This window comes from Colobus angolensis, unplaced genomic scaffold, assembly GCF_000951035.1.
Source record: "Colobus angolensis palliatus isolate OR3802 unplaced genomic scaffold, Cang.pa_1.0 Scaffold153, whole genome shotgun sequence".
Classification (NCBI taxonomy): domain Eukaryota; kingdom Metazoa; phylum Chordata; class Mammalia; order Primates; family Cercopithecidae; genus Colobus; species Colobus angolensis.
In genome coordinates, this window is record NW_012114633.1 from 3,166,955 (window position 1) to 3,191,928 (window position 24,974).

The 24,974-nt window shown below is 37.7% G+C and overlaps 1 protein-coding gene across 2 annotated transcripts in view; it reads left to right on the plus strand.

The window, feature by feature from the left end:
• The window catches only part of HIBCH (3-hydroxyisobutyryl-CoA hydrolase), a 119,601-nt gene that overhangs the window by 58,752 nt on the left and 35,875 nt on the right, over positions 1-24,974 (plus strand). For both annotated transcript variants that reach the window (XM_011936451.1, XM_011936452.1), the window contains exons 7-11: positions 7,851-7,929; positions 9,721-9,866; positions 12,301-12,387; positions 16,330-16,388; positions 17,716-17,797. In XM_011936451.1, the coding sequence (XP_011791841.1) occupies positions 7,851-7,929; positions 9,721-9,866; positions 12,301-12,387; positions 16,330-16,388; positions 17,716-17,797 (453 nt within the window). The remainder of the gene's footprint in view (positions 1-7,850; positions 7,930-9,720; positions 9,867-12,300; positions 12,388-16,329; positions 16,389-17,715; positions 17,798-24,974) is intronic.

Below are 24,974 nucleotides of genomic sequence, written 5' to 3' on the forward strand. Positions count from 1 at the left end.
ATGAAGTCTTTGCCCATGCCTATGTCCTGAATGGTACTACCTAGATTTTCTTCTAGGGCTTTTATGGTTTTAGGTCTTACGTTTAAGTCTTTAATCCATCTTAAGTTAATTTTTGTATAAAGTGTAAGGGCAGTCCAATTTCTGTTTTCTGCACATGGCTAACCAGTTTTCCTAGCACCATTTATTAAATAGGGAATCCTTTCCCCATTGCTTGTTTTATCAGGTTTGTCAGAAATTAGATGGTTTTAGATGTGTGGTGTTATTTCTGAGGGCTCTGTCCTGTTCCATTGTTCTATATATCTGTTTTGGTACCAGTACCATGCTGCTTTGGTTACTTTAAATATCTTTGTAATTAACCAGTCTTTGAAAATTAATATTGGGCTACTCTGGGCATATTACCTATGGGTTAGCCCTGCTCCACAAGGAGCAGTTTTAAAAAATTGCTTTTTGTCTAGAATAGTAATATCTGGACATATGGGAGCGAATGCTGATTCCTAGTTGCAGATTAACATATTTATATGTTTGAATGGATTTAATTGTCTTTTTAAAGTAATTATAATGAGATGTTCTTTTAAAGCCAAAAATAGAGCTGTGTCAGCTTTTTTCTCCTATTGAACAGTCTGAAAACTCATCTAGCTAGGTTTCTTAACTAAAAAGTAGAGTCTTAGGTTGCCTAAATTTTGCCTTTAGGGATGCCAAAAACTTAAATAGGAAGTCATTTTTACAGTGACAGAGTAGGAGTTTGACTACTTTCACATCCTTTTTCCATTTTTGTTCAAATGTTAGTTATGCTTGTGCATATTAACATTCTTTATGGTAGATTATATTACTACGTGAAGATGATTGTTTAATAATAACGCAGTTAAGAAACAGTGAATATCAGAGTGCTTGGGACACCATAAATATAAGGCACAGAAGGGTTAAAAGAAAGAAGATGGCATACCACACCAGCTAGAGGGAAGTGGTATAACTTTTTAAATACCACATGACGTACGTTTTATGACAAAAACTTTTATTTGAGGTAGGACATACCACAATTGCAGAATGGTTAGATAGTACCTTTAAATTTTAATGTCCTATGAGTCTGTTTCTGTTGTGCCTTTAGCTGTGGTCTTCTCATATGTCTGATTATTTCTGAGTATTTAAAATGCAGATATTTTTGAGTCCTAGGATGATATTCTCTCTCCAAAGAAGATGGACCTTTGTTTCTGGTAGGTGTTCAGGCTAAGGGCACTAGCAGTCCCAGATCATCTCAGTCTAGTCAGGACTTCAGAGAATTTGAAGCTGGACTTAATTCTAGGTCATGCTAGAATGATGGCTTGAATTGAGGCTATCCTAGTTCCTGAGGTGTAGCCCTTAGGGACCAAACTTAGCAAGCCCTTGATTTCCATTTTTGCTTCTTTAGAAGATAAGGCTTAGCTCAATCTGTTTCAAACTTTATTCAGCTTTTTACCATTTTAAGATCACTGATTATTGAGTGCAGTCAATACTTGATAATCAATCAACTGCAGAAAGATACTTTGTAAGTACTTGTCGAAAAGCCTTGGTTTATAACTAAATATGAAGCAGAATTACTTAATGAGTTCCATAGTGAACAATATGACACTAGTACTAAAACGGAGAAACTATAGGAACAAACCTTTGCCTATCTGAAGTAACTCTCCTGGTATGGTATTTTCAAACATTTAAAAATGACTAATCTTGGTAGGGTGCGGTGACTCATGCCTGTAATCCCAGCACTTTGGGAGGCCGAGGTGGGCGGCTAACCTGAGGTCAGGTGTTCGAGATCAGCCTGACCAACATGGTGAAACTCTATCTCTACTAAAAATACAAAAATTAACAGGGCACGGTTACATGCGCCTGTAATCCCAGCTACTTGGGAGGCTGAGGTAGGAGAATCGCTTGAACCCAGAGGTTGCAGTGAGCCGAGGTCACGCCACTGTGCCCCAGCCTGGGTGACAGATGGAGATTCTGTCTCCAAAAAAACGAAACAAAACAACAACAAAGTCATGATATTTATAGATGCTGTCTTCACCTCACTCTCCCCATCACCCCAGCCTCACCTAGAACATTCATACGCTGTGGACAGAATTGGTCTTCTAAAAATTAAAAATAAAAATAATAAAAATAAAAATGACTAATCTTGGCCAGGTGCAGTGGCTCATGCCTGTAATCCCAGCACTTTGGGAGGCTGAGGCATTTGGGTTACCTGAGGTCAGGAGTGTGAGACCAGCCTGGCCAACATGGCGAAACCCCGTCTCTACTAAAAATAAAAAAATTAGCCTGGTGTGGTGGTGGGTGCCTGTAATCCCAGCTACTCGGAAGGCTGAGGCAGGAGAATTGCTTGAACCCAGGAGGCAGAGGTTGTGGTGAGCCGATGTTGCGCCACTGCTCTGCAGCCTGGGCAACAAAGCAAGACTCTGTCTCAAAAAAATAAATTAATTAAAAATAAAAATAAAATAAAAATGACTCATTTTGTGACCAGGTGCGGTGACTCATGGCTGTAATCCCAGCTTTGGGAGGCCGAGGTGGGTGCATCACCTGAGGCCTGGAGTTGGAGACCAGCCTGGCCAACATGGTGAAATCCCATCTCTACTAAAAATACCAAAATTAGCTGGGTGTGGCAGCGCACATCTAGAGTGCCAGCTGCTCTAGAGGGTGAGGCAGGAGAATCACTTGAGCGCAGGAGACTGAGGTTGCAGTGAGTAAAGATCATGCCACTGCACTGCAGCCTGGATGACAGGGTGAGACTCTGGCTCAAAATAAATAAGTAAATAAAAATGACTGATCTTGTAAACAAGTGGAAAGCTCTAAAAGGGGAGATATGTAAAACCACAATCATAAGAAAGAGAAGATTCAAACGTATTTCTTTCAGTAACAGATAAAACAAAGGCATACTGAGTACGTATATTTTCATGCACATATTTTATATGCACATATGTGATTTGAATGAATTGTTTAATAAGCTTGACCTAATGAACATGCACTGAGTAACTGCAGAATTCACGTTCATTTCATGTGTGTATGAAACACTTGCCAAAATAGGCCATGGAATTCGTCTTAATATATTTTAAAGGATTAGTTTTACAGAATATATTATCTGTCCCCAGTGGAATTAAGGTTGCAATCTGTAATAGAAAGATAACAGGGAAATCCCAAATGTTTGCAACGTGAGCAGTAACCTTATATGACATCACAGTGAAACGATCAAAATACAAAAAAAAAAAATGAAATTAAAATCAATAAACAGTAAATATCAAAGCTGAAAATTATTTTTATAGACTATTAAAATTGATAAATCCTTAGTGATAAGTTGTTAAAGACAAAGGTAAAAGCAGAGTGTGTTACAAATCTAGAAATGAAAAATAGCACATCCCTATAAAACCCATAGCCATAAAAAAGATTACGAGAGGATGTTATGTACAACTTTATGCTCATATATTTCAAAATTTTGATGAAATGGTCAAATTTTTATATAATCCGTAACTGTTAATGAAAGTAAATCTTTAAAAACCTTTTCACAAAGAAATTTTCACAAAGAAAATTTCAGTCCCAGGGGTTAGGGAGGGATTACTTAAATTTTTAATACACTAAATGTACCATAAGCAAAGTGAACAAACTGTAATATGTTAAGAATGAGAACTTCTGTTCATTCCAAGCCGTCCTTGAAAGAGTGAAAAGGCAAGCCATAGACTGAAAGCATATTTGGTATACATCTGATAAGGGAATCATGTCTAGGATATATAAATTTCTACCAATTCAAAAATCCAGTTAAAAAAAAAAAAAGAGCAAAAGATTAGAACAGACTTTTCACAGCAAAAGGTTAGACATTTCACAAAGATACCCAGAGAGCTAATAAACCTGAAAAGCTCTCAACTGCATTAATCATCAAGAATATGCAAATTAAAACTGCAGTGAAATACTAATATATAGTCATTAGAATGGCTAAAATGTGAAAGACAACTTGAAGTGTTGGTGAGGATGTAGAACAGCAAACTCGTATACAGCTAGTGGAGTAGAAATTGGTACTACCACTTAGGAAATTTTGATATATTTTAAAGTTGAATGAGTCAAAAGGTTTTTTGTTTGTTTGTTTGTTTTTTGTTTTTGTTTTTTTGAGATGGAGTCTTGCTCTGTCCTCCAGGCTGGAGTGCAATGGCGCAGTCTCAACTCACTGCAACCTCCACCTCCCAGGTTCAAGCGATTCTCCTGCCTCAGCCTCCCAAGTAGCTAGGATTAAAGGCACATGACACCATGCCTGGCTAATTTTTGTAGTTTTAGTAGAGACAGGGTTTCACCATGTTGGCCAAGCTGATCTCGAACTCCTGATCTCAGGTGACCCGCCCACCTCGGCCTCTGAAAGTGCTGGGATTACAGGCGTGACGTGAGCCACCATGCCTGGCTGATTAATAACTCTTTGACCTGACACTTTTACTCATACCTCACCAAAATGTGTGCACTTATGCACCAAAACATATGCAGAATGGCCACTGAATTGTTATTTGCAATAGCCAAAAACTGGAGACAACACAAGTAGCCATTCATATTAGAATGAATTAACAAATTGTTTATTCATACAAAGGGATGCTATGCAGTGAAAAAGAACAAATTACTGCTATATGCAAGAACATAAAATCTCACAAACATAATGTTGGCTGAAAAAAGTCAGATAGTAATATATATTCTGTGATTCTATTTATATCTAGCTAAGCCAGGAAAAGCTCTAATCCTTTGTTAGAGGTCAAGATAGTAGCTACTTGAAGGATGGAGGGTGTAGTGACTGACAGGGTGCATAATGCAATTTCTGATAGTTTTTATCTGAGTTTTGGTTACATGAGTGTGTTCATTTGGGGCTAACTCATTGAAACTATATGCTTGCGAACTTACTATTTGTTACTGTTTGTGTACCTTTAAGTGGATATTATACATCAAGAAAGTTAAAAAAAAAAAAAAAAGGAAAGCCCGTGTGGCTTACTGGAGAGAAAGTGAGAAAGTGGGGAATGGTAGACTATAAAATCAGGGAGGTAGAAGGGGACCAGATCATATGGGACCATATCAGTCATGATAATATTTTAGTGTGATGGGAAGTCACTGGAGACTTTTGGGCAGGAGAAGGACATGATATGTTTTACATTTGAATAAGCATGCTTTGACTGGTATGGAGATGATAGATTGTGGCAAGAGTAGAAGCAAGATACACAGCCCAGGCAAGAAAAGATAAAGGCTTCAAGTAGGGTTGTAATGGTGTAGATGGTGAAAAGTGGCCCAGTCCAGGATATATTTTGAAGTTAGAGCTCTCAGGATAGTTCATAGATTACACTGTGGGGTAGGAAGGAAAGAAGGTAATGCTGAGATGTTTGACCTGAGCGGCTTGGTAATTTGTGGTGCTATTTACTGAGATGAAAACAGAGGGAGGAGCACACTTAAGGAGAAATCAAGAGATTTACTTTTGATGTGTGAAGGTTGAGATACTTATTAGACATTCAAGATGAGATGTTAAATAGCTGAGTAGAGAAATCAGGGATGGGGAAATAATTTATTAGTATTTTAGGTGGTGCTTAAAATCCTAGGGCTGGAAGAGATCTCCTATGGAATGAAAGTAGACAAGACAGTTCAGTGGGGTAGAGTGAAGTGGAGTAGAAGGATGGCATCTAATTATTGTGGCAGATCAACACTTTGATATCAGGGAGAAATGAAAGAGCAACTAATGAGTTAGATTTTAAAACAGGGATGTATGGTGTCTCAAAACCCAGTAAAGCATTTCATAAAGTAGGAATGAGCAACTGTCAAATATTACTGAGCTATTTAGCTAGTGGTCAGCTTGATGAAAAATGAGATTTGACTACTGGGTTTGGTAGGTTTGGGGGAGAGTATTTGGGGAGAGTAGGAATTGGAATAAAGTATTGTATTTGGAGAATGAATCTGTATAAAAATTAGCTAATACAATAAAACTTGAAGACTTTGGAGCCTTTTCAATCTAGCAAAGGAGTATCAGCTAAGATTAATGCTCAAATAAAATGTAAAATCAAATTTCAGAAGTTAAGGGGGAGACTGCTTACAAGTAACCTATAATAGATTCTTTGATGTAAGATAGAAAAATTAGTTATGAATCTGCCATTAGGGTTTTACATTTGAAATGGTTCAGCGTATTCCTAGTATCTTCAAGTGAAGTGGCTTGACTATTCTGAACCTTCATCTTTATTGAAAGGCTTCGAAATTGGCTCTTAATGATACTTTTGTCTGTGGTCTCTTATTCTAATAGTTTTTCATTAATAACTTTTTACCTCATATCTTGATATATTTTCTTTAATTCACTATTATCAGCCAATGCTGAAACAAAACATAGTATGTAATACAAGATAACGAATGGGATCAATGGATCAGTTACCCCGCATGGATCTGTAGTTTCTATGTGAAGTAATATGGGGCTTTTAAGTTTCTTTTTCCATAGAGTTCAGGAGGTGGAGAGGAACCTCTGTAGAGAATTTGGTCTGTTAGGTTGTTCTTTTGTAAAGGAATGAAGATTCCAGAAGATGTGATGGGGATGGCTAGTCAGGGACAGCAGTGTTAGGAGGTTGTGTTGGGAGGGAAAAAGCACAGGGCAGTATTTCAGTGAATATATGCTGGGGGCCCAAGTACTTGTGTGTTGCTGACGACAGGATCTGGGTCTAGTTCTAACTGAAAATGTGGTGAAGAGACATTTTAGTTGGAAAGAGTAGAGACTCACTCAAAAAGATCCACAAAAGAGAATGGGGCAGTTATTAGACAAGTTCAGGGACCATAAGCATTGCTTATGTTCCTGAAAATTGGACTGCAGGTGTGGGCTTAAGGCAAATTTAAGTTGTGTGTTTATTTTTCTATCTCTGCTTCTTTTTATGTGTTTGTTTTGTCTTCTGTCTTGTATAGACTGCAGCATTCTCAGGGGTTTTTTCTTTTTGTCTCTACCGCATATAGTAACAACTTTTACTTGGCTATCATGTCATCTTTAACTCAAATGTCAGATGACCTTTAAACTTCACTGCCTGTCATCAGCTGACAACTGCGCACTGTGTTTTAGTTTAAATACCTAGGAGTAAGAACCTTGTCTAATTCACCCCTGCCCCTTTGCGCCCCAGGCCTCTGAATTCTGGTTAGTCTCCATTGGCTGCCCTTGGGTCCATTGCCCATCCCTAGTTCAGCACCTCCTGGGGAAAGGAAAAAAAAGTCTCTGGGCAGAGCAGATTCCCTTAGAGAAAAAACAGTGATTGAGCAGGCAGTGGCCTTCTCTAGTATGTCTTCTTATCTTAGAAGTTTTATGATTAATTGAAATTGTAAAAGCTTAAAATTTTGGAGGAATGGCATGAAGCCCCCATGGCTAGTGGAATGAGTGCGGGAAGAGTGATGGGAGATAAAGCCAAAGAGTTAGGCTAGGCCAGGTGATGTAGAGCCTTGCAGGCCATGGAATAGAGTGTGAATTTTATCTATGTATAGTTGTATATATTATTATATATAAAATATGTATCAGATAAGTAGATACATTTGTTCAAATATAAGAAATACATAGGGAAAAAAATCTGTGGGTTACTTACCAAATTGATAACAGCTATGTGTCTCTGTGGAGGAAGAGAATGACCAGACTAGGATGGGGGTGTGGTCAGACTTCATGTGTAAATGTTTAATAAAGGGGAATATAGTCATGTGCTGTTCGTGGAATTCAAAGTTAATTGAAGGAGGTGGGGACAACCTATCCCCTGAAGCAAGTTCCTGTGGAGTATAAAGATAATTTACTTGCTTTGTAATGTTTGTGAATTTGTTTGCTTTTTAACAATATTTTTAATCCCCCCCTTTTTTTTTTTGCCTTTTTTCTCTAGGGAGTTGGTCTCTCAGTCCATGGGCAATTTCGAGTGGCTACAGAAAAGTGTCTTTTTGCTATGCCAGAAACAGCAATAGGTAAACAACCAGAATTTTTTTAATAATTACTTTTAGCATCATCATCTTTTGATACGTTTCAGAGTTTACTGTTGTTGAAGGAATTGAGGAATCTTGTGTGAGATACAACAGTGAAAGGATTTTAAAAAAGAAATTAAATAGGAAGATAATTAGAAGTCAGTATTAGCTCAATAATTGTATCTGAAAACACAAAACTGAGAACATTAAAGGAGACTAACACACTATAAATAAAACATTAACACTATAGATAAAATATCATTAAGGGAATATATTTTTGCCTTTAGATCTGTGCAGTTTTGAGTTGCGATCAAAACTCTCATATGATACTTTCGAGTTAATTTTTGTATATGGTGAGGGGTATGGATCATCTGTATAAGTCAAAGTTTATTTCGTATATGGAAATACAATCATTCCAGTACCAACTGTTGAAAGAGTATTGTTTTGCCACTGAATTGTCTGTGTAGCTTTGTTATAGTTGTCTGTAGATGTCAATCATGGTGTTAACACCATGTTGTCTTGGTTAGTGTTGCTTTATAGTAAGTCTTAAAATCAGGTGGTGATAATGTTCCACCTTTGTTCTTTGTATCTCACCAAGTTGCTTTGGCTGTATAGGTTCTTTATATTTCCATATGAATTTTAGAGTTACTTGTCAATTTCAACAAAAAAGACTGCAGATGAATTTAGAGAGAATTGACATCTTAATTAACACTATCGAGTCTTTTCAGACCTGTGATCAAGATATATTTCTCCATTTATGTAAGTGGTCTTTAATTTCTCTGAGCATGGATTTTTAGTTTTCAGTTTATAGATCTTATCTTTTGTCATATTTATCCATAAGTATTTCATATTTATTATTATTATTATTTTTTATTTGACATGGAGTCTTGCTCTGTTGCCCAGGCTGCAGTGCGGTGGCATGATCTCGGATCACTGCAACCTCTGCCTCCCGGGTTCAAGCGATTCTCCTGCCTCAGCCTCCCCAGTAGGTGGGATTGCAGGCATATGCCACCATGCCTGGCTAATTTTTGTAATTTTAGTAGAGACAGGGTTTCACCATGTTGGCCAGGCTGGTCTCGAACTCCTGACCTCAGGTGATCTGCCCTTCTCGGCCTCCCGGCCTCCCAAAGTGCTGGGATTACAGGCGTGAGCCACGGTACCTGGCCTTATATGCTATTTTCAGTTGTTACCAGTAGAGAATTTTAAAATACTGGTGGTTAAGAAAAAGGTAAATGCAAATGATTTTATTAGGTGTAAACCTGTTCATTTAGTAGGACTCGTGGATTGCATCAGTATTTAAACATCTCGAATATTAGATAATTGACTAAGTTTGGGAAATGATTTAAATGGTAATAATTTTGCTATAATAGGCCGTAGATTATGTATTTTTTTCCTGTGCTGATTTGGAAATAGGTTTTTGAAATTTTTACCTATTTTGGAGATTCTTCAAAAGTAAATCAGTGGTGAGAAAATTTAGGTAACATATACTTCTAATATACAAAACATTGTGTCATCAAATACTTTACTGACTTCTATAGAAATGAGACATGAAGGTTTTGAAAAATACCCAAGTTAAGTTAGCACAGTTTATAGCAAGTCTTTTGTGATATTGATTGCCCTGTATAGTACTTAGTTTAATAATATTTGTAATGTATATTCAAGCTCCAGAGAGAAATGGTTGTGTGATCTACAGCAAAGAGGTTATATTTATCTTTATCTATATATATAAATATATTTATATTTATCTTTTTCATTTGAATCACGATTATTTCTTTTTGTTACATTTAATTACAGGACTGTTTCCTGATGTGGGTGGAGGTTATTTCTTGCCACGACTTCAAGGAAAACTTGGTTACTTCCTTGCATTGACAGGATTCAGACTAAAAGGAAGAGATGTGTACAGAGCAGGAATTGCTACACACTTTGTAGATTCTGAAAAGGTACTTTTTCAGATGTTTGCATTTTGTATTGTTGTAATAACAAGACAAAATAGTGCGTGGGAAGGTACGGTGGGTGATTGAGATCCACAGACATTTGGTGAAATCGTGGTGTGAATCCTGGACTTGTTAGTTTATAGCTGTGTTACCTTGGAGAAAGTGCATAAGCTCTCTAATTCTGTTTCCTCATATGCAAACTGGAAATAATGATACCTGGATTCAGGGTTGGTACCTTCAGTGAGTATTTTTAAGTGAACAATTAGAGTCTTTTAAATAAAAAGTCATGCCTACCTTAAGAAAATCTAATATGTACAAATCTAAATTTATATATAAAAAGATAGCCTTTATTTGAAGACATTTTGAAGGCTTCTTTTGGTTATGAGTTTCCCTAGTGCATTGAAAGTAATTGCATTTGACTTTTCTGAAATACATCTGTTACAAAGAACACGTTACTTATCTTTGCTTTTTAAAAAAAAAAAAAAAAAAAAACAGTGTGGCCAATTTTCTCAGCACGGGATAACATAGTGGAAAAGAATATGTAAATAGTCTGAGTTTAAATCTTAACTGGAACTTAGCCTCTTTTGCCCCCCATTTTCCCATCTGCAGAATGCAGATGACACTATTACATAGTCGTTGAAACTCCTTATGTTACATGTGACAGAAGACCCAATTCAAGGTAGTTTTGCCTCAGAATTCCCAGCAAGAGACTTAGGATGTATTTTGCTTCACCTGGCTTAGTTCACTCTGACTGAACTGGCTTATCTCATTCCTGAACCATATGAGTAGGTACAATATACCTTCTGGCCTATCCTAGGTAATGCATGCTCTGTCCTTGGATCTGTGGGGTAAAGTCAGCTTCCAAGGAAGCACATAGTCATCAGATGAATAGTTGATCTGAAGGGAAGGGTGTTTTAGGATATGGGAAGGAAAGCTATAAAAATTAAATTAGAAAATTTATGTTACATGCCTAGCCCAGTAACTGACGTATAGTAAACACTCCAAATTTAATTATTATTAATACTTTTAATGCAGTTTTATATTTGTAGAGGTGACCAGATTTTTCATTGAGAGTCCCTTTTTTTCCACAAAGGATGGCCCTTTTTATCCTTATATCTGTAACATTCTTCTGTTTTGGGTAAGGATGCCAGAGATTATATGGACAGTTGGACTATCATGTGAGTCCCCCCAAGGACGTTTTACAAATGATGAAGATTTATTCTCACACGTCCTCTTTGGCCATTGAAGTAAAACAGCTGGATAGTATAAAAATGTACTGTTTGGTCACTAATAGAATTATCTTCACAAACTTTATAAATTGGCTGTGGAAATTTTTATGTTGATAAGCTTTGGTCTTGTTTCTCACACTGTTACAGATTCTGTAAAATGTATGAAGCATACAAAATTGAAGGTTGTCTCTACACTGTTATGAAGGCCTTCTGTCTCGTTTGGCCGAAGATTCAGATCTTTGTGTTGTGGGCATCCTCAGTCACATTGAGTAGTCTCATGCTTCCCTTGAGCTGTAACAGGAAGCAAACATGGGCATGCGATTATCCTGTCTGAAAGGGACACCCTTAATTACAGTGGAATTTAGTTTAGGATAAGAGAAAGCTGATGCATAACCCCTTTCTTTGTCAGTGTGTTCAATACTAGTATCTGCAATGAGTAGACAGACATCCTCAGGGCCTGTAGAGGATATGAAAAAGAGGAATATACTTTGGGGATGCGATTAGAAGTGGGTACAAAAGATAAATAAACATCTCTCTCATCTGGCAGAGGTAAAGTGGTAAGTGTAAAAACAATACAAAGAAAATACTCAAAGAATTGAAAGGAGGAAGAGCTTACCTGTAAGAAAGGACTAGAAGCCTTTTCATAAAGGTTGCAATACAGCCGGCCTTAAGGTGAGTATTATCAGGAAAAGGTATTGTCAGGTAAAGGAAACTTTTAATGAAATCACAGGGGCAAGAAAGCATTAACTATGTTTTGGGAACAGTAAAAAGTCCTATTTGGCTCAGTGTAGGGTAGATTGAGTGAGGGATTAGGTGGAGAAATAAGTGAAGCTGCATTATAGTGTTGTGCATTGTCTGTGATAACCACTAATCATTTGTGGCAATTTTGGTTAAAATTAATTAAAAATAAAATAAAATTTATGATGTAGGTCTTTGGTTCCAAGTACTCAAAGACTGAGAGAAACAAAGATAAATGTCTCTATTTCTCCTCCTTAATTTCTTCCATCTTTTTTAATTCCTTTGAAGGCTATATTTGCTGTGTGGGAATACCTGTTCATTCAACTTAAGTCAAAATTTCTTTCAGTGATTCACCTGAAGAGAGAGCATCATAATTTAAAGTCAAGAATTCTAAAAAAGAAGATGAGATTTTATAAAACTTTCTGTTTCTATTGGATCTCAGATCTTTCCTTTTTTTCCCCCCTCCCCTTTAGTTGACCATGTTAGAGGAAGATTTGTTAGCCTTGAAATCTCCTTCAAAAGAAAATATTGCATCTGTCTTAGAAAATTACCATACAGAGGTAATCTTGTTAATATTCTAACCTCAGGTTTTAATTCATGGAGAGGGGAAGTGATTTAAAAACTGGCAATTGGTGAATATTATAGTTTGTAAATATAAATAAATGTACTAAGGATTTATTTAAAGCATGGTGGAAGAATCAGTGCTTCACAGTTGTTAGTATAGCCAGCTAATAAGATGACTTCTTTCCTGTGCAGCTGCATAGCTGTCTTCCCACTGCTGGTTAACTTCAGTGCATAGCCTTGTGATCAATCTTTGCAAAGGTTTTGGCATTTCTGTAAAAGGTGTTCAATGTTAACACTATTTGTGGAGCTGCAAACTCTTGACATTTATTTATATTTAATAAAGTATATTGCAGCATGTATTTTTAATTCCTTACTTACGTTGTCTGATGAAGGGGTGGCCTGCCCCTCCACACCTGTGGGTGCTTCTCACTAGGTGGAACGAGAGACTTGAGAAAAGAAATAAAGACACAGAGTCAAAGTATAGAGAAAGAAAAGCGAGGCCCCAGGGGGCCAGTGCTGTGCTTCCAGAGGACCCACACTGGCACCGGTCTCTGAGTTCCCTCAGTATTTATTACCAAAAAGATAAGGGAGTAATTCAGCAGTAAGGCATACAGATACACAGAAATGTTACATTTTCCCAGGGATGGGCAGGAGACAGATGTTTTTCTTTTACTGAGATTTAAGGGAGTGGTACTGACCTTCAACCACAAGCAGGCTTTAAACATTTGGCTAACAAAGCACATTCCTTACAGCCCAAAATCCTTTCAACCTTGATTAGCACAGCGATGTTTCTAGCAAGGACAAGATTGGGGGTAGAGTCACAGATTAACAGCATCTCAAATACAGAGCCAAATGGAGTCTCTTAAACTTACTTCTATCTATAATAACACAGTAACAGGCTGACCTCTCTTTTTCCCCACAGTCTGACTTAAATTTTCTTGTAAGAGCCAAGAATCTTTAAAAACACTCTATAACTTCTAGTTAAACATGATTGAATACATGCTGCCTCCTAAAACACCATTCAAAATTGTAATAAGTGAATAAAAAAGGCACAAACCCACAAAGACAAGTAGAACAGAAGAGGAGACAGTGGCAGACATGAGATGTTAGTATTTTGGAAGCTTGAAATCAGCAGGATGAGTGATTTAACTTAAACCAAAGAACTCTGAAAGCCAATAAGAAGTCAGCTGATTCTTGCTGTAGACCCTTTAAAAGGAACCAAGTCCCTCTGAAGACTAGGGTGTAGAATGGGGCAGAAAAACAGGAGGATTTATGATAAGTTTTTTTTTTTTTTTTTGAAACAATCTAGCTCTGTCACCCAGGCTGGAGCGCAGTGGTGCAATCTCGGCTCATGGCAACCTCCGCCTTCCAGATTCAAGTGATTCTCATGCCTCAGCCTCCTGAGTAGCTAGGATTACAGGCGTGCGCCACCATGCCCAGCTAATTTTTGTATTTCAGTAGAGACAGGGTGTCACCATGTTGGCCAGGCTGGTTTTGAACTTGTGACCTCAAATGATCCACCCTCCTTGGCTTCCCAAAGTGCTGGGATTACAGGCATGAGCACTGGGCTGGGCCCTTCCACAAGTCTTCTTGTACAACTAAGAGTAGCTATCTTTCAGTAGCCTGGCAGAAGAGTAGAGACTTACTCCTTAGAGAAACCAAATCAGGCAGGTCTAGCTGACAGTAGAGATTGGCAAAGTACTGTACTGAAGAGAGGTGAGACATACTGAATTGGAAGACCTCTGTCCCTTTTCCCTAGTTGGCTTGCAGAACCGCTGCATCCCACCTCACTCCTAAGTGATACATTGGAAGAAAAAAAAACCCATAGACATTGAAATTAATGGATCCCTTAACACATCTTGCCTGATCATCTTACAGTGTATCACACAATTGAGAATCCCATAACTGCAATTGACATTAGACACAAAGCTTCCTAATTTTAGTGCTTTGCATAGAAAAACAAATTTTCCTAGGCCAAAACAAACAACAAAGGCACTGGAAGGAAACAGTTAATGCAAGAAGAAGGAAACTTAAAAAGACAAACACCAATCTATAACTGTTATCTTGAGATAAGAGGAAAATATTTTACCTGTTAACAACAGATGTTATAAAGATAATTCAAAGAATAATATAGGCATGCCTCAGATAATCTGAATTTGGTTCCACACCATGGCAATAAAACTAGTCACGTGAATGTTTTGGTTTTCCAGCAGTCATAAAAACTTTTACACTGTACTGTAGTCTGTTGAGTATGCAGGAGCATCATTTCTAAACACAGGTACATACCTTACTAATTTATAATTATAAAATAATTTGGCTAAAAATACTAATGATCATCTGAGCTTTCAGTGAGTCATAATTGTTTTGCTGCTGGAGGGCCTTGCCTAGATGTTTATGGCTACTGGCTGACCTTGGTACTGGTTATGCCTGTAAAATTTTTAAAATGATAACAAAAGTGGGAAATAAAAAACCCAGAACAGATGAAAATCCGTGGTTGAGGAAAACTCTAACAGAAAAGGATAATGAAATAGAGGGAGACAGAATGGAAAACAAGAGGTATTATTCCAAGAGGTCCAAAATCTAATTATTAGGAATTCATAATAGAGAAGATAGAGGGGAGGAAATATTTAGAGAAATAGTACCAAAAAAATTACCCAGAACTGAAGAACATAAGTACACATTGGCGGGGCCACCAAGTACTTGGTGGAGAGAATATGAATACAGAGTGCATGAGGATTTCACTTGTTTTTATCAGAGCGTTTGATAGTCTCCTGCTGTCGAATTGAGTAAATATGGGATGAATTATGGTTTGTGGGGGTTGACAGGCTTATCAAAGAGTTCTACTAAATGTATAGGAGTTAGTTTGTAGGGAAGTCATCTGAGACTTATTCAGTATTGTTCGCAAGTGATTTGGAGACCACTGATAACATTTTGATCAAGTTGATTTAGAACTAAGAAAAATAAATTAGGAAAAAGAATATGGATGAAAAAACAACCCTTAGAGTTTAGAGTGATCTGCTCAATAGTAACAATGTGAAATTTAAAAAAGATAAGTGCAAATCTTGTGTTTTAACCCAAAGTACTAAATTCATTAAGTACAGAGTAGAAGAAACAGCCTACATGGCACAGGTTAAAAAAAAAAGTCTTATATAATTGGAGCTTAGTGTGAATCAGTTGCAATCATAGGCCTGTCTCAACACTAACTCAGAGTTAGTCTAATTAAGAAAAGTATATCTAAAGCAGTCAAGGGCCTGCAGAACCCTCTTGTACTTTGCTACCATCCAGCCACACCTGCAGCTAAGATAAGTGTCCCGTACTTGGAAGAATGACCTTGATAAACTGGAACTTGACCATAAGAAGGACCTGGATCATGAGGGGACACAAAATTGTGTCATGTGAGAAGTGGTTAAGGTGAAAGAGATTAACTAGAACTATAAACATGGTAGCATTGGGTTTTGTTCCAGAATTAACAACAGAAACCTAATTATTCAGTTGTTCCAGCATTTGTGAGCTCCTTCTTGAGAGGTGCTGTTTTCTCTCCCTGAAAGTCAGAGCTGTAGGCATACCAGGCATATGGTGGGAATTTCTGACTAGGATGGAAATTTGGGCAGGTTGACCTTTCAGGTGCCTTACAATCCTTAAATTCACAGATACATTTTAGTGATAATGTATTAAATGTAATAGTGGTTACATATATTTATACATGTAAATAATAATACTAAAACATTTTTGCTGTTGATACTTTTAAGAGCTAGTCTAGAGTTCTACGTGCTGTCTGAATTTTGATCATACAGTGGTAATTATTCATGAGACAGTTAGATGTAATTTGACTGAAAGTGACAAGTGACAATCTTTCACAAAGGGTATCATTAAATATGAATTTTTAAGGATTAAAAAATTGTGTTCAAAGTTATTAAAAAATTTTTCTTTTTAAACAGTCTAAGATTGATCGAGACAAGTCTTTTATGCTTGAGGAACACATGGACAAAATAAACAGGTACCTAAAAAGAGATCTCAGTTATATATTCCTTTGGAAAGACTATGTTAAAATGAATTTGCTAACATTGTAATTACCATTTTAATTACACTGTGTTTGTTAGTGCACTGAATTCTGAGATCAGATAGTATAGAGTTTTCTTTCCTTCCTTTCCTTTCCTTTTTTTCTCTTCTTCTTTCTTTTCTTTTTCTTTTTCTTTTCTTTTCTCTTCTCTTCTCTTTCCTCTCCTCTCCTCTCTTCTCCCCTCCCCTCCCCTCCCCTCCTCTCTCCTCCCCTCTCCTCTCTCTCTTGTCCTGTCCTGTCCTGTCCTGTCCCTCGCTCTGTCCCCCAGGCTAGAGTGCAGTGGTACAATCTCTGCTCACTGCAACCTCCGCCTTCCGGGTTCAAGCAATTCTTACGCCTCAACTTTCTGAGTAGCTGGGACTACAGGCACCTGCTACCATGCCTGGCTAACTTTTGTATTTTCAGTAGAGACGGGGTTTCGCCATGTTGACCAGGCTGGTCTCCAACTCCTGATCTAAGGTGATTCGTCCTCCTCGACTTCTCAAAGTGCTGGGATTGCAGGTGTGATGCCTGGCCAGCATAGGGCTTTTTTTCACTTATCTTTGAAAGTAGCTTCTTTCCCTCTCTTTCTGGGCGAAATAAATTCATTATATTTAAGTCATCTACCATGAGAATTCATCTTAGTACAAAATACTTTTTTTTTTTAAAGTGGGGAAAGAGCAGTTAGAAAATAATAATTGAATTAACTTTTATTTTTGTAAATTCATCTTCTCTGAAGATCTCAACAAGCTGAACAGCAAAAAGATTTTCTACAGTGATTTGAATTTATATTTGTGCAAAATATCTTTTTAAGTGGGGAAGAGAAGCTAGAAAATAATTGAATTAACTTTTACCTTTTTAAATTCATCTTCTCTGAAAGTCTTAACAAGCTGCTCAGCAAAAAAGGTTTTGTGCAGTGATTTGAGAGATGCACAAGACTGGCTTTGGGAAACAAGAGGAGGAAAAGTATTAGAGAATAAGACAACCATCCCTACAATTTAGAAGCATCGATGTTTCATTGTTGAATTATCTCTTTACATGGAAATATAATAGATGCAAAAATGCAAAAGAAAAAATAAAATTTAGATTTTATTTTGTTAGTGAAGGTAGACTGCAAATGCTTACCCAGGGAAGCAGTGCTCTCTTTTTACATCCTATTAAAGAGGTTAGACAATTCTTCATTATTGAAATAGAGGTGGGGGAAAGCCTATGTTCAGATTCATCAGTATGTTAGAAACAGGAAATCACTTACACATTGGTGAAGTCACATTTCCTTTTTTTATAGTTGTTTTTCAGCCAATACCGTGGAAGAAATTATTGAAAAGTTAAAGCAAGATGGTTCATCTTTTGCCCTAGAGCAATTGAAGGTAATTTTGGAATCCTTTCTGCCCTGACTGAACACAGTGAAGTCCGGTGACAGGGAAGCCTCTCTAAGGGGGTATTCATGCTCCATTGGTGGTAACATAGCCCACACATTGTGTTTTCTTTTTTCCCAAATTTAGTGAGCTTCAGAAATCAGTTCTACTAACCTTGACCTAAATCCGAGTGCCATGTCTACCTGCTGGTCGTTGAGGGCAAAGCCAATCTAGTTTTATCTCCTTTGAATGTAACAGAGGACTTTAGTCAGCATGCTTCATTTCCAAATAGTCCTCCTTGTCCTATGGAGGAAAGTTTTTAGGGACACTTTAATTAGAAGGGCTGGGTCACTGGAGAATAGTCACGTTATGATACATTGCAATTGTGACATCGATCTATAAATTCTACTTAATATGGTCTTTCTAAACAGGAGGTTTAATTAAAAAGTGATGTTTTTAAACAAGTGAGAGACTCCATCTCTTGCCATAGCTGAGTCTTATGTAGTGTTTCTGTGTTAGGTACACGTTGATCTTTTTGACACATAACTCAACTGTTAGCAGAAGAGCCATTTTTGTATAAATGTGTACATACTAGGTATTGACATTCATGGACCTCTAGTATGATTATGAAACTTGGAATATTTCAGACTTCTAGACAAAGGAAAGAAAAGGTATGTTTCCTTTTACTTAAAAGGTGCTTTAGCTTGTCTTCATCTGATTGCATTTTTCACATATATATATAAAAATTACTTTAAGCTCTACATCATGATTCCATAATGTTTTTCTGTAATCATAGCATTTCAGTTGTCAAGAAACATATTGAGAAAAAATTTTAATAGTCTTACCTGTAAAGGTGAAAATATTTCCTCCATTGTCACTGTATTTTTTTGTTTGTTTTCCTTTTTTTGAGACAGAATCTTGCCCTGTTGCCCAGGCTGGAGGACAGTGGTGCAATCACAACTCACTGCAGCCTCAGCCTCCCAGGCTCAAGCAATCCTCACACCTCAGCCTCCTGAGTAGCTGGGACCATGGGTGTGTGCCACCACGCCTGGCTAATTTTTTGTATTTTTTTGTAGAGACAAGGTTTCACCATGTTGGCCAGGCTGGTCTCGACCTCCTGGGCTCAAGTGGTTCACCCACCTCTGCTTCCCAGAGTGCTGGGATTACAGGCGTGAGCCACCACACCGGGCCTTTTACTGTATTCTTAGGGGGGAAATCCAAAATTAATTTGTCCCATGGGATCTTATACAGTATTAGAATTTTGTTAAACTTTCAAGGATAGGCATAAATTAGAGCAGGTAGACCAGCCATTTATTTCCCTAACTCACAAAAGTAGATTGTTATTGTTAACAACTTCCAGGAATGTTTGCGTAGATAGTCATTTTGTAATTCAAGGAATCTGACTTTAAGTTGGTGTATTAGGGTTCTCTATAGGGAAAGAACTAATGGGAGATATGTATATAAAGGGGAGTTTATTATGTATTAACCTGCATGATCACAAGGTCCCACAGTAGGCTGTCTACAAACTTGAGGAGCAAGGAAGACCAGTCTGAGTCTCAAAACTGAAGAACTTGGGGTCTGATATTCAAGGGCAGGAAGCATCCAGCATGGGAGAAAGATACAGGCTGGGAGGCTAGGCCAGTCTCTCCTTTTCACATTTTTCTGCCTGCTTTATATTCTCTGGCAGCTGATTAGTTTGTGCCCATCAGATTAAGGGTGGATCTGCCTTGCCCAGCCCACTGATTCAAATGTTAATCTCTTTTGGCAACACCCTCAGAGACACACCCAGGATCGATACTTTGTATCCTTCAATCCAGTCAGGTTGACACTCAGTATTCACCATCACAAGTCCACCCCTTGTCAACTTGAACCCATACACATCTCCTGAGGCTTCTAATAAAGACAATAATAAGGTCATAATTATGCCTAACATAACGCAACTATCCTTTGTACAACCAGAAATGCACCAATTCCCAACCCAAATACTATTACATAAAGTTAGCAGTACTTAAATGCCAATATTAAGTCAGTAAATCTTTGTCACATGATAAAGGAAAAGGAAATAAAGATACTTTCTTAGTACAAGTATATACATGCACAAACATGTTTTTAGCAAAAGATGGAGGAAATACTCATGACAATTATAGTCTCCATTTCTGCAGCTGATCACATGGTCATAACTAGTATTGATGACTACCTCCTTGTACTACCCATTCTGTCTTCCCTTTGTATGCAGCAAGCACCTCACATCAACAAAAAGGACACCCATACAAAAAACCCCATTCAGAAGCCATCAGCATCAAAGATCAAAGGTAAATAAACACGAAGATGAGGAAAATCCAGTGCAACAATGCTGAAAATTCCAAAAACTGTAATGACTCTTCTCTTCCAAATGATTACAATTCCTCTCCATTAAGGGCACAAAACTGGATGGAAATGAGTTTGATGAATTGACAGAAGTAGGCTTCAGAAGGTGTGTAATAACAAACTCCTCTGAGCTGAAGGAGCATGGTCTAATCCAATGCAAGGAAGCTAAGAACTTTGATAAAAGGTTACCGGAACTGCTAACTAGAATAACCTGTTTAGAGAAGAACATAAATCTTGAAGAACAAGTATCAGTAATCGAATCAATCAAGCAGAAGAAAGGATATCAGAGATTGAAGATCAACTTAAATAAAATGTGAAGACAAGGTTAGAGAAAAAAGAATGAAAAGGAATGAACAAAGCCTCCAAGAAATATGGGACTATGTGAAAAGACCAGACCTACGATTGATTGGTGTACCTGAAAATGACAGGAGAATGGAGACAAGTTGGAAAACACACTTCAGGATATTGTGCAGGAGAACTTCCCCAATCTAGCAAGACAAGCCAACATTCAAATTCAGGAAATACAGAGAACACCACAAAGATACTCCTTGAGAAGAGCCACGCCAAGACACGTAATCTTCAGATTCTTCAAGGTTGAAATGAAGGAAAAAATGTTAAGGGCAACCAGAGAGAAAGGTAGGGTTACCTACAAAGGAAAGCCCATCAGACTAACAGCAGATTCCTGTGCAGAAACCTTACAATCAGAAGAGAGTGGGGGCCAATATTCAACATTCTTGAAGAAAAGAATTTTCAACCCAGAATTTCATATCCAGCCAAACTAAGCTTCATAAGTGAAGGAGAAAGGAAATCCTTTTCAGACAAGCAGATGCTGAGGGATTTTGTCACTACCAGGCCTGCATTGCAATAGCTCCTGAAGGAAGCACTAAATATGGAAAGGAAAAACTGGTACCAGCCACTGCAAAAACATACCAAATTATAAAGACCACCAACACTATGAAGAAACTGCATCAACTAATGGGCAAAATAACCCACTAGCATCATGATGACATGATCAAATTCACACATAATAATATTAACCTTAAGTGTAAATGGGCTAAATGCACCAATTAAAAGATACAGACTAGCAAATTGGATGAAGAGTCAAGACCCATCAGTGTGCTATATTCAAGTGACCCATCTCACACGCAGAGACACATATAGGTTCAAAATAAAGGGATGGAGGAATATTTACCAAGCAAATGGAAAGCAAAAAAGCAGGGGTTGCAATCCTAGTCTCTAATAAAATAGACTTTAAACCAAAAGCAATAAAAAAAGACAAAGGCATTACATAATGGTAAAGGGATCAATGTAACAAGAAGAGCTAACTATCCTAAATATAGATGCATCAATACAGGAGCACCAAGATTCATAAAGCAAGTTTTTAGAGACCTACAAAGAGACTTAGACTCCCAGACAATAATACTGGGAGACTTTAACCACCCTACTTTCAATATTAGATCAATGAGACAGAAAATTAACAATGATATTCAGGACTTGAACTCAGTTCTGGACCAAGTGGACCTAATAGACATCTACAGAACTCTCTACCCCAAGTCAACATAATATACATTATTTTCACTACCACATAGCATTTATTCTAAAATCAACTATATAATTGGAAGTAAAACACTCCTCAGCAAATGCAAAAGAACGGAAATCATAACAAACAGTCTCTCAGACCACAGTGCAATCAAATTAGAACTCAGGATTAAGAAACTCACTCAAAACCACAAAATACATGGAAAGTGAACAACCTGCTCCTGAATGACTGCTGGGTAAATAACGAAATTAAGGCAGAAATAAATTAAGTTCTTTAAAACCATTGAGAACAAAGACACAATGTACCAGAATCACAACACAGCTAAAGCAGTGTTTAGAGGGAAATTTATAGCACTAAATACCCACATCAGAAAGTGGAAAAGATCTAAAATCGACAGCCTTACATCACAGTTAAAAGAACTAGAGAAACAAGAGCAAACAAATTCAAAAACTAGCAGAAGACAGGAAATAACTAAGCAGAACTGAAGGAGATAGAGACACAAAAAAACCCTTCAAATAATCAATGAATCCAGGAGCTGGATTTTGAAAACATTAACAAAATAGACCACTAGCCAGGCTAATAAGAAAAGAGAGAAGACTCAAATAGACACAATAAAAAAAATGATAAAGGGGATGTCACCACTGATCCCACAGAAATACAAACTACCATCAGACAATGCTGTAAACACCTCTCCACAAATAAACTAGAAAATCTAGAAGAAATGGATAAATTCCTGGACACATACACCTTCCCAGGACTAAACCAGGAAGAAGTCGAATCCCTAAATAGACCAATAACAAGTTCTGAAATTGAGGCAGTAATTAATGGCCTACTAACCAAAAAAAGCTCAGGACTAGACAGATTCACAGCCGAATTCTGCCAGAGGTACAAAGAGGAGCTGGTGCCATTCCTTCTGAAAATATTCCAAACAACACAAAAAGGGGGACTCCTCCCTAACTCAATTTATGAGGTCAGCATCATCCTGATACCAAAACCTGGCAGAGACACAAGGGTAAAAAAAATATTTCAAGGCCAGGTGCGGTGGCTCACGCCTGTAATCCCAGCACTTCAGGAAGCTGAGGCGGGCAGATCACCTGAGGTCTGGAGTTTGAGACCAGCCTGACTAACATGGAGAAGCCCCATTTCTACTAAAAATACAAAATTAGCTGGGCATGGTGGCACATGCCTGTAATCCCAGCTACTCGGGAGGCTGAGGCAAGAGAATTGCTTGAACCTGGGAGGCAGACGTTGTGGTGAGCCGAGATTGCCCCATTGCACTCCAGCCTAGGCGACAAGGCAAAACTCTGTCTTGAAAAAAAAAAAAAAATGTATGTGTATATATATAAACAGGCCAATATCCCTGATAAACATCAATTTGGAAATATTCAATAAAATACTGTCAAACATAATCCAGGGTCACATCAGAAAGCTTATCCACCACCAATCAAGTCGGCTTCATCCCTGGGATGCAAAGCTGGTTCAACATAAGCAAATCAATAAATGTAATCCATCACATAAACAAAACCAGTGACAAAAACCGCATGATTACAATAGATGCAGAAAAGGTGTTCAATAAAATTGACCCCTTCGTGCTAAACACACTGAATAAACTAGGTGTTATGGAACATATCTCAAAAAATAAGAGCTGTTTATGACAAACCCACAGCCAGTATCATACTGAATGGGCAAAAGCTGGCAGCATTCCCTTTGAAAACCGGCACAAGACCAGAATGCCCTCTCTCACCACTCCTACTCAGCATAGTATTGGAAGTTCTGGCCAGGGCAATCAGGCAAGAGAAAGAAAGAAAGGGTATTCAAATAGGAAGAGAGGAAGTCAAATTGTCCCTGTCTGCAGATGACATGATTGTATATTTAGAAAACCTCATTGTGTCAGCCCCAAAACTCCTTAAGCTGATAAGTTCAACAGAGTCTCAGGATACAAAATCAATGTGCAAAAATCACAAGCATTCCTATATACCAATAATAGCCAAATCATGAGTGAACTTCCATTCACAATTGCTACAAAGAAAATAAAATAGGAATACAACTTACAAGTGACGTGAAGGCTGGGCATGGTGGCTCACACTTGTAATCCCAGCACTTCGAGGGGTGAGATGGGCAGATCACCTGAGGTCAGGAGTTCAAGACCAGCCTGGCCAACATGGTGAAACCTTGTCTCTATTAAAAATACAAAAATTAGCTGGGTGTGGTGGCGCATGCCTATAATCCCAGCTACTCAGGAGGCTGAGGCAGGAGAATCACTTGAGCCCGGGAGGTGGAGGTTGCAGTGACCTGAGACTGTACCATTGCATTCCAGCTTGGGCAGAGGAGGGAAACTCTGTTTCAAAAACAAAACAAAAGCAAAAACAAAAAAGGAGAACTGCAAACCACTACTCAGTGAAGTAAGAGAGGACACAAGTGGATAAACATTCTATGCTTATGGATAGGAAGAATCAATATCATGAAAATGACCATACTGCCCAAAGTAATGTTTAGATTCAGTGCTATTCCCATTAAGCTACCATTGACTTTCTTCACAGATCTAGAAAAAATTACTTTAAATTTCATATGGAATCAAAATAGAGCCCATATACTGAAGAGAATCCTAAGCAAAAAGGACAAAGTTGGAGGCATCATGCTACCTGACTTCAAACTATACTACAAGGCTAGAGTAACCAAAACAGCATGGTATAGTGGTACCAACACATGTAAATAGACCAATGGAACAGAACAGAGACCTCAGAAATAACACCACACACCTACAACCATCTGATCTTCAACAAACCTGACAAAAACAAGCAGTGGGGAAAGGATTCCATATTTAATAAATGTTGTTGGGAAAATTGGCTAGCCATATGCAGAAGACTGAAATTGGACCCCTTCCTTATAGTTTATACAAAAATTAATTCAAGATGGATTAAAGACCTAAACATAAGACCTAAAACCATAAAAACTCTAGAAGAGAACCTAGGCAATACCATTCAGAACATAGTTATGGGCAAAGACTTCATGACTAAACCACCAAAAACAATTGCAACAAAAACCAAAGTTGAGAAATAGGATCTAATTAAATTAAAGAGCTCTGTGCAGCAAAAGAAACACTCATCAGAGTGAACAGGCAACTCACAGAATGGGAGAAAATTTTTGCAATCTATCCATCTGACAAAGATCTAATATCCAGAATCTACAAGATTCTTAAATTTACAAGAAAAAACCCCATCAAAAAGTGGGTGAAGGATGTGAACAGACACTTCTCAAAAGAAGACATTTATGGCCAGGCGT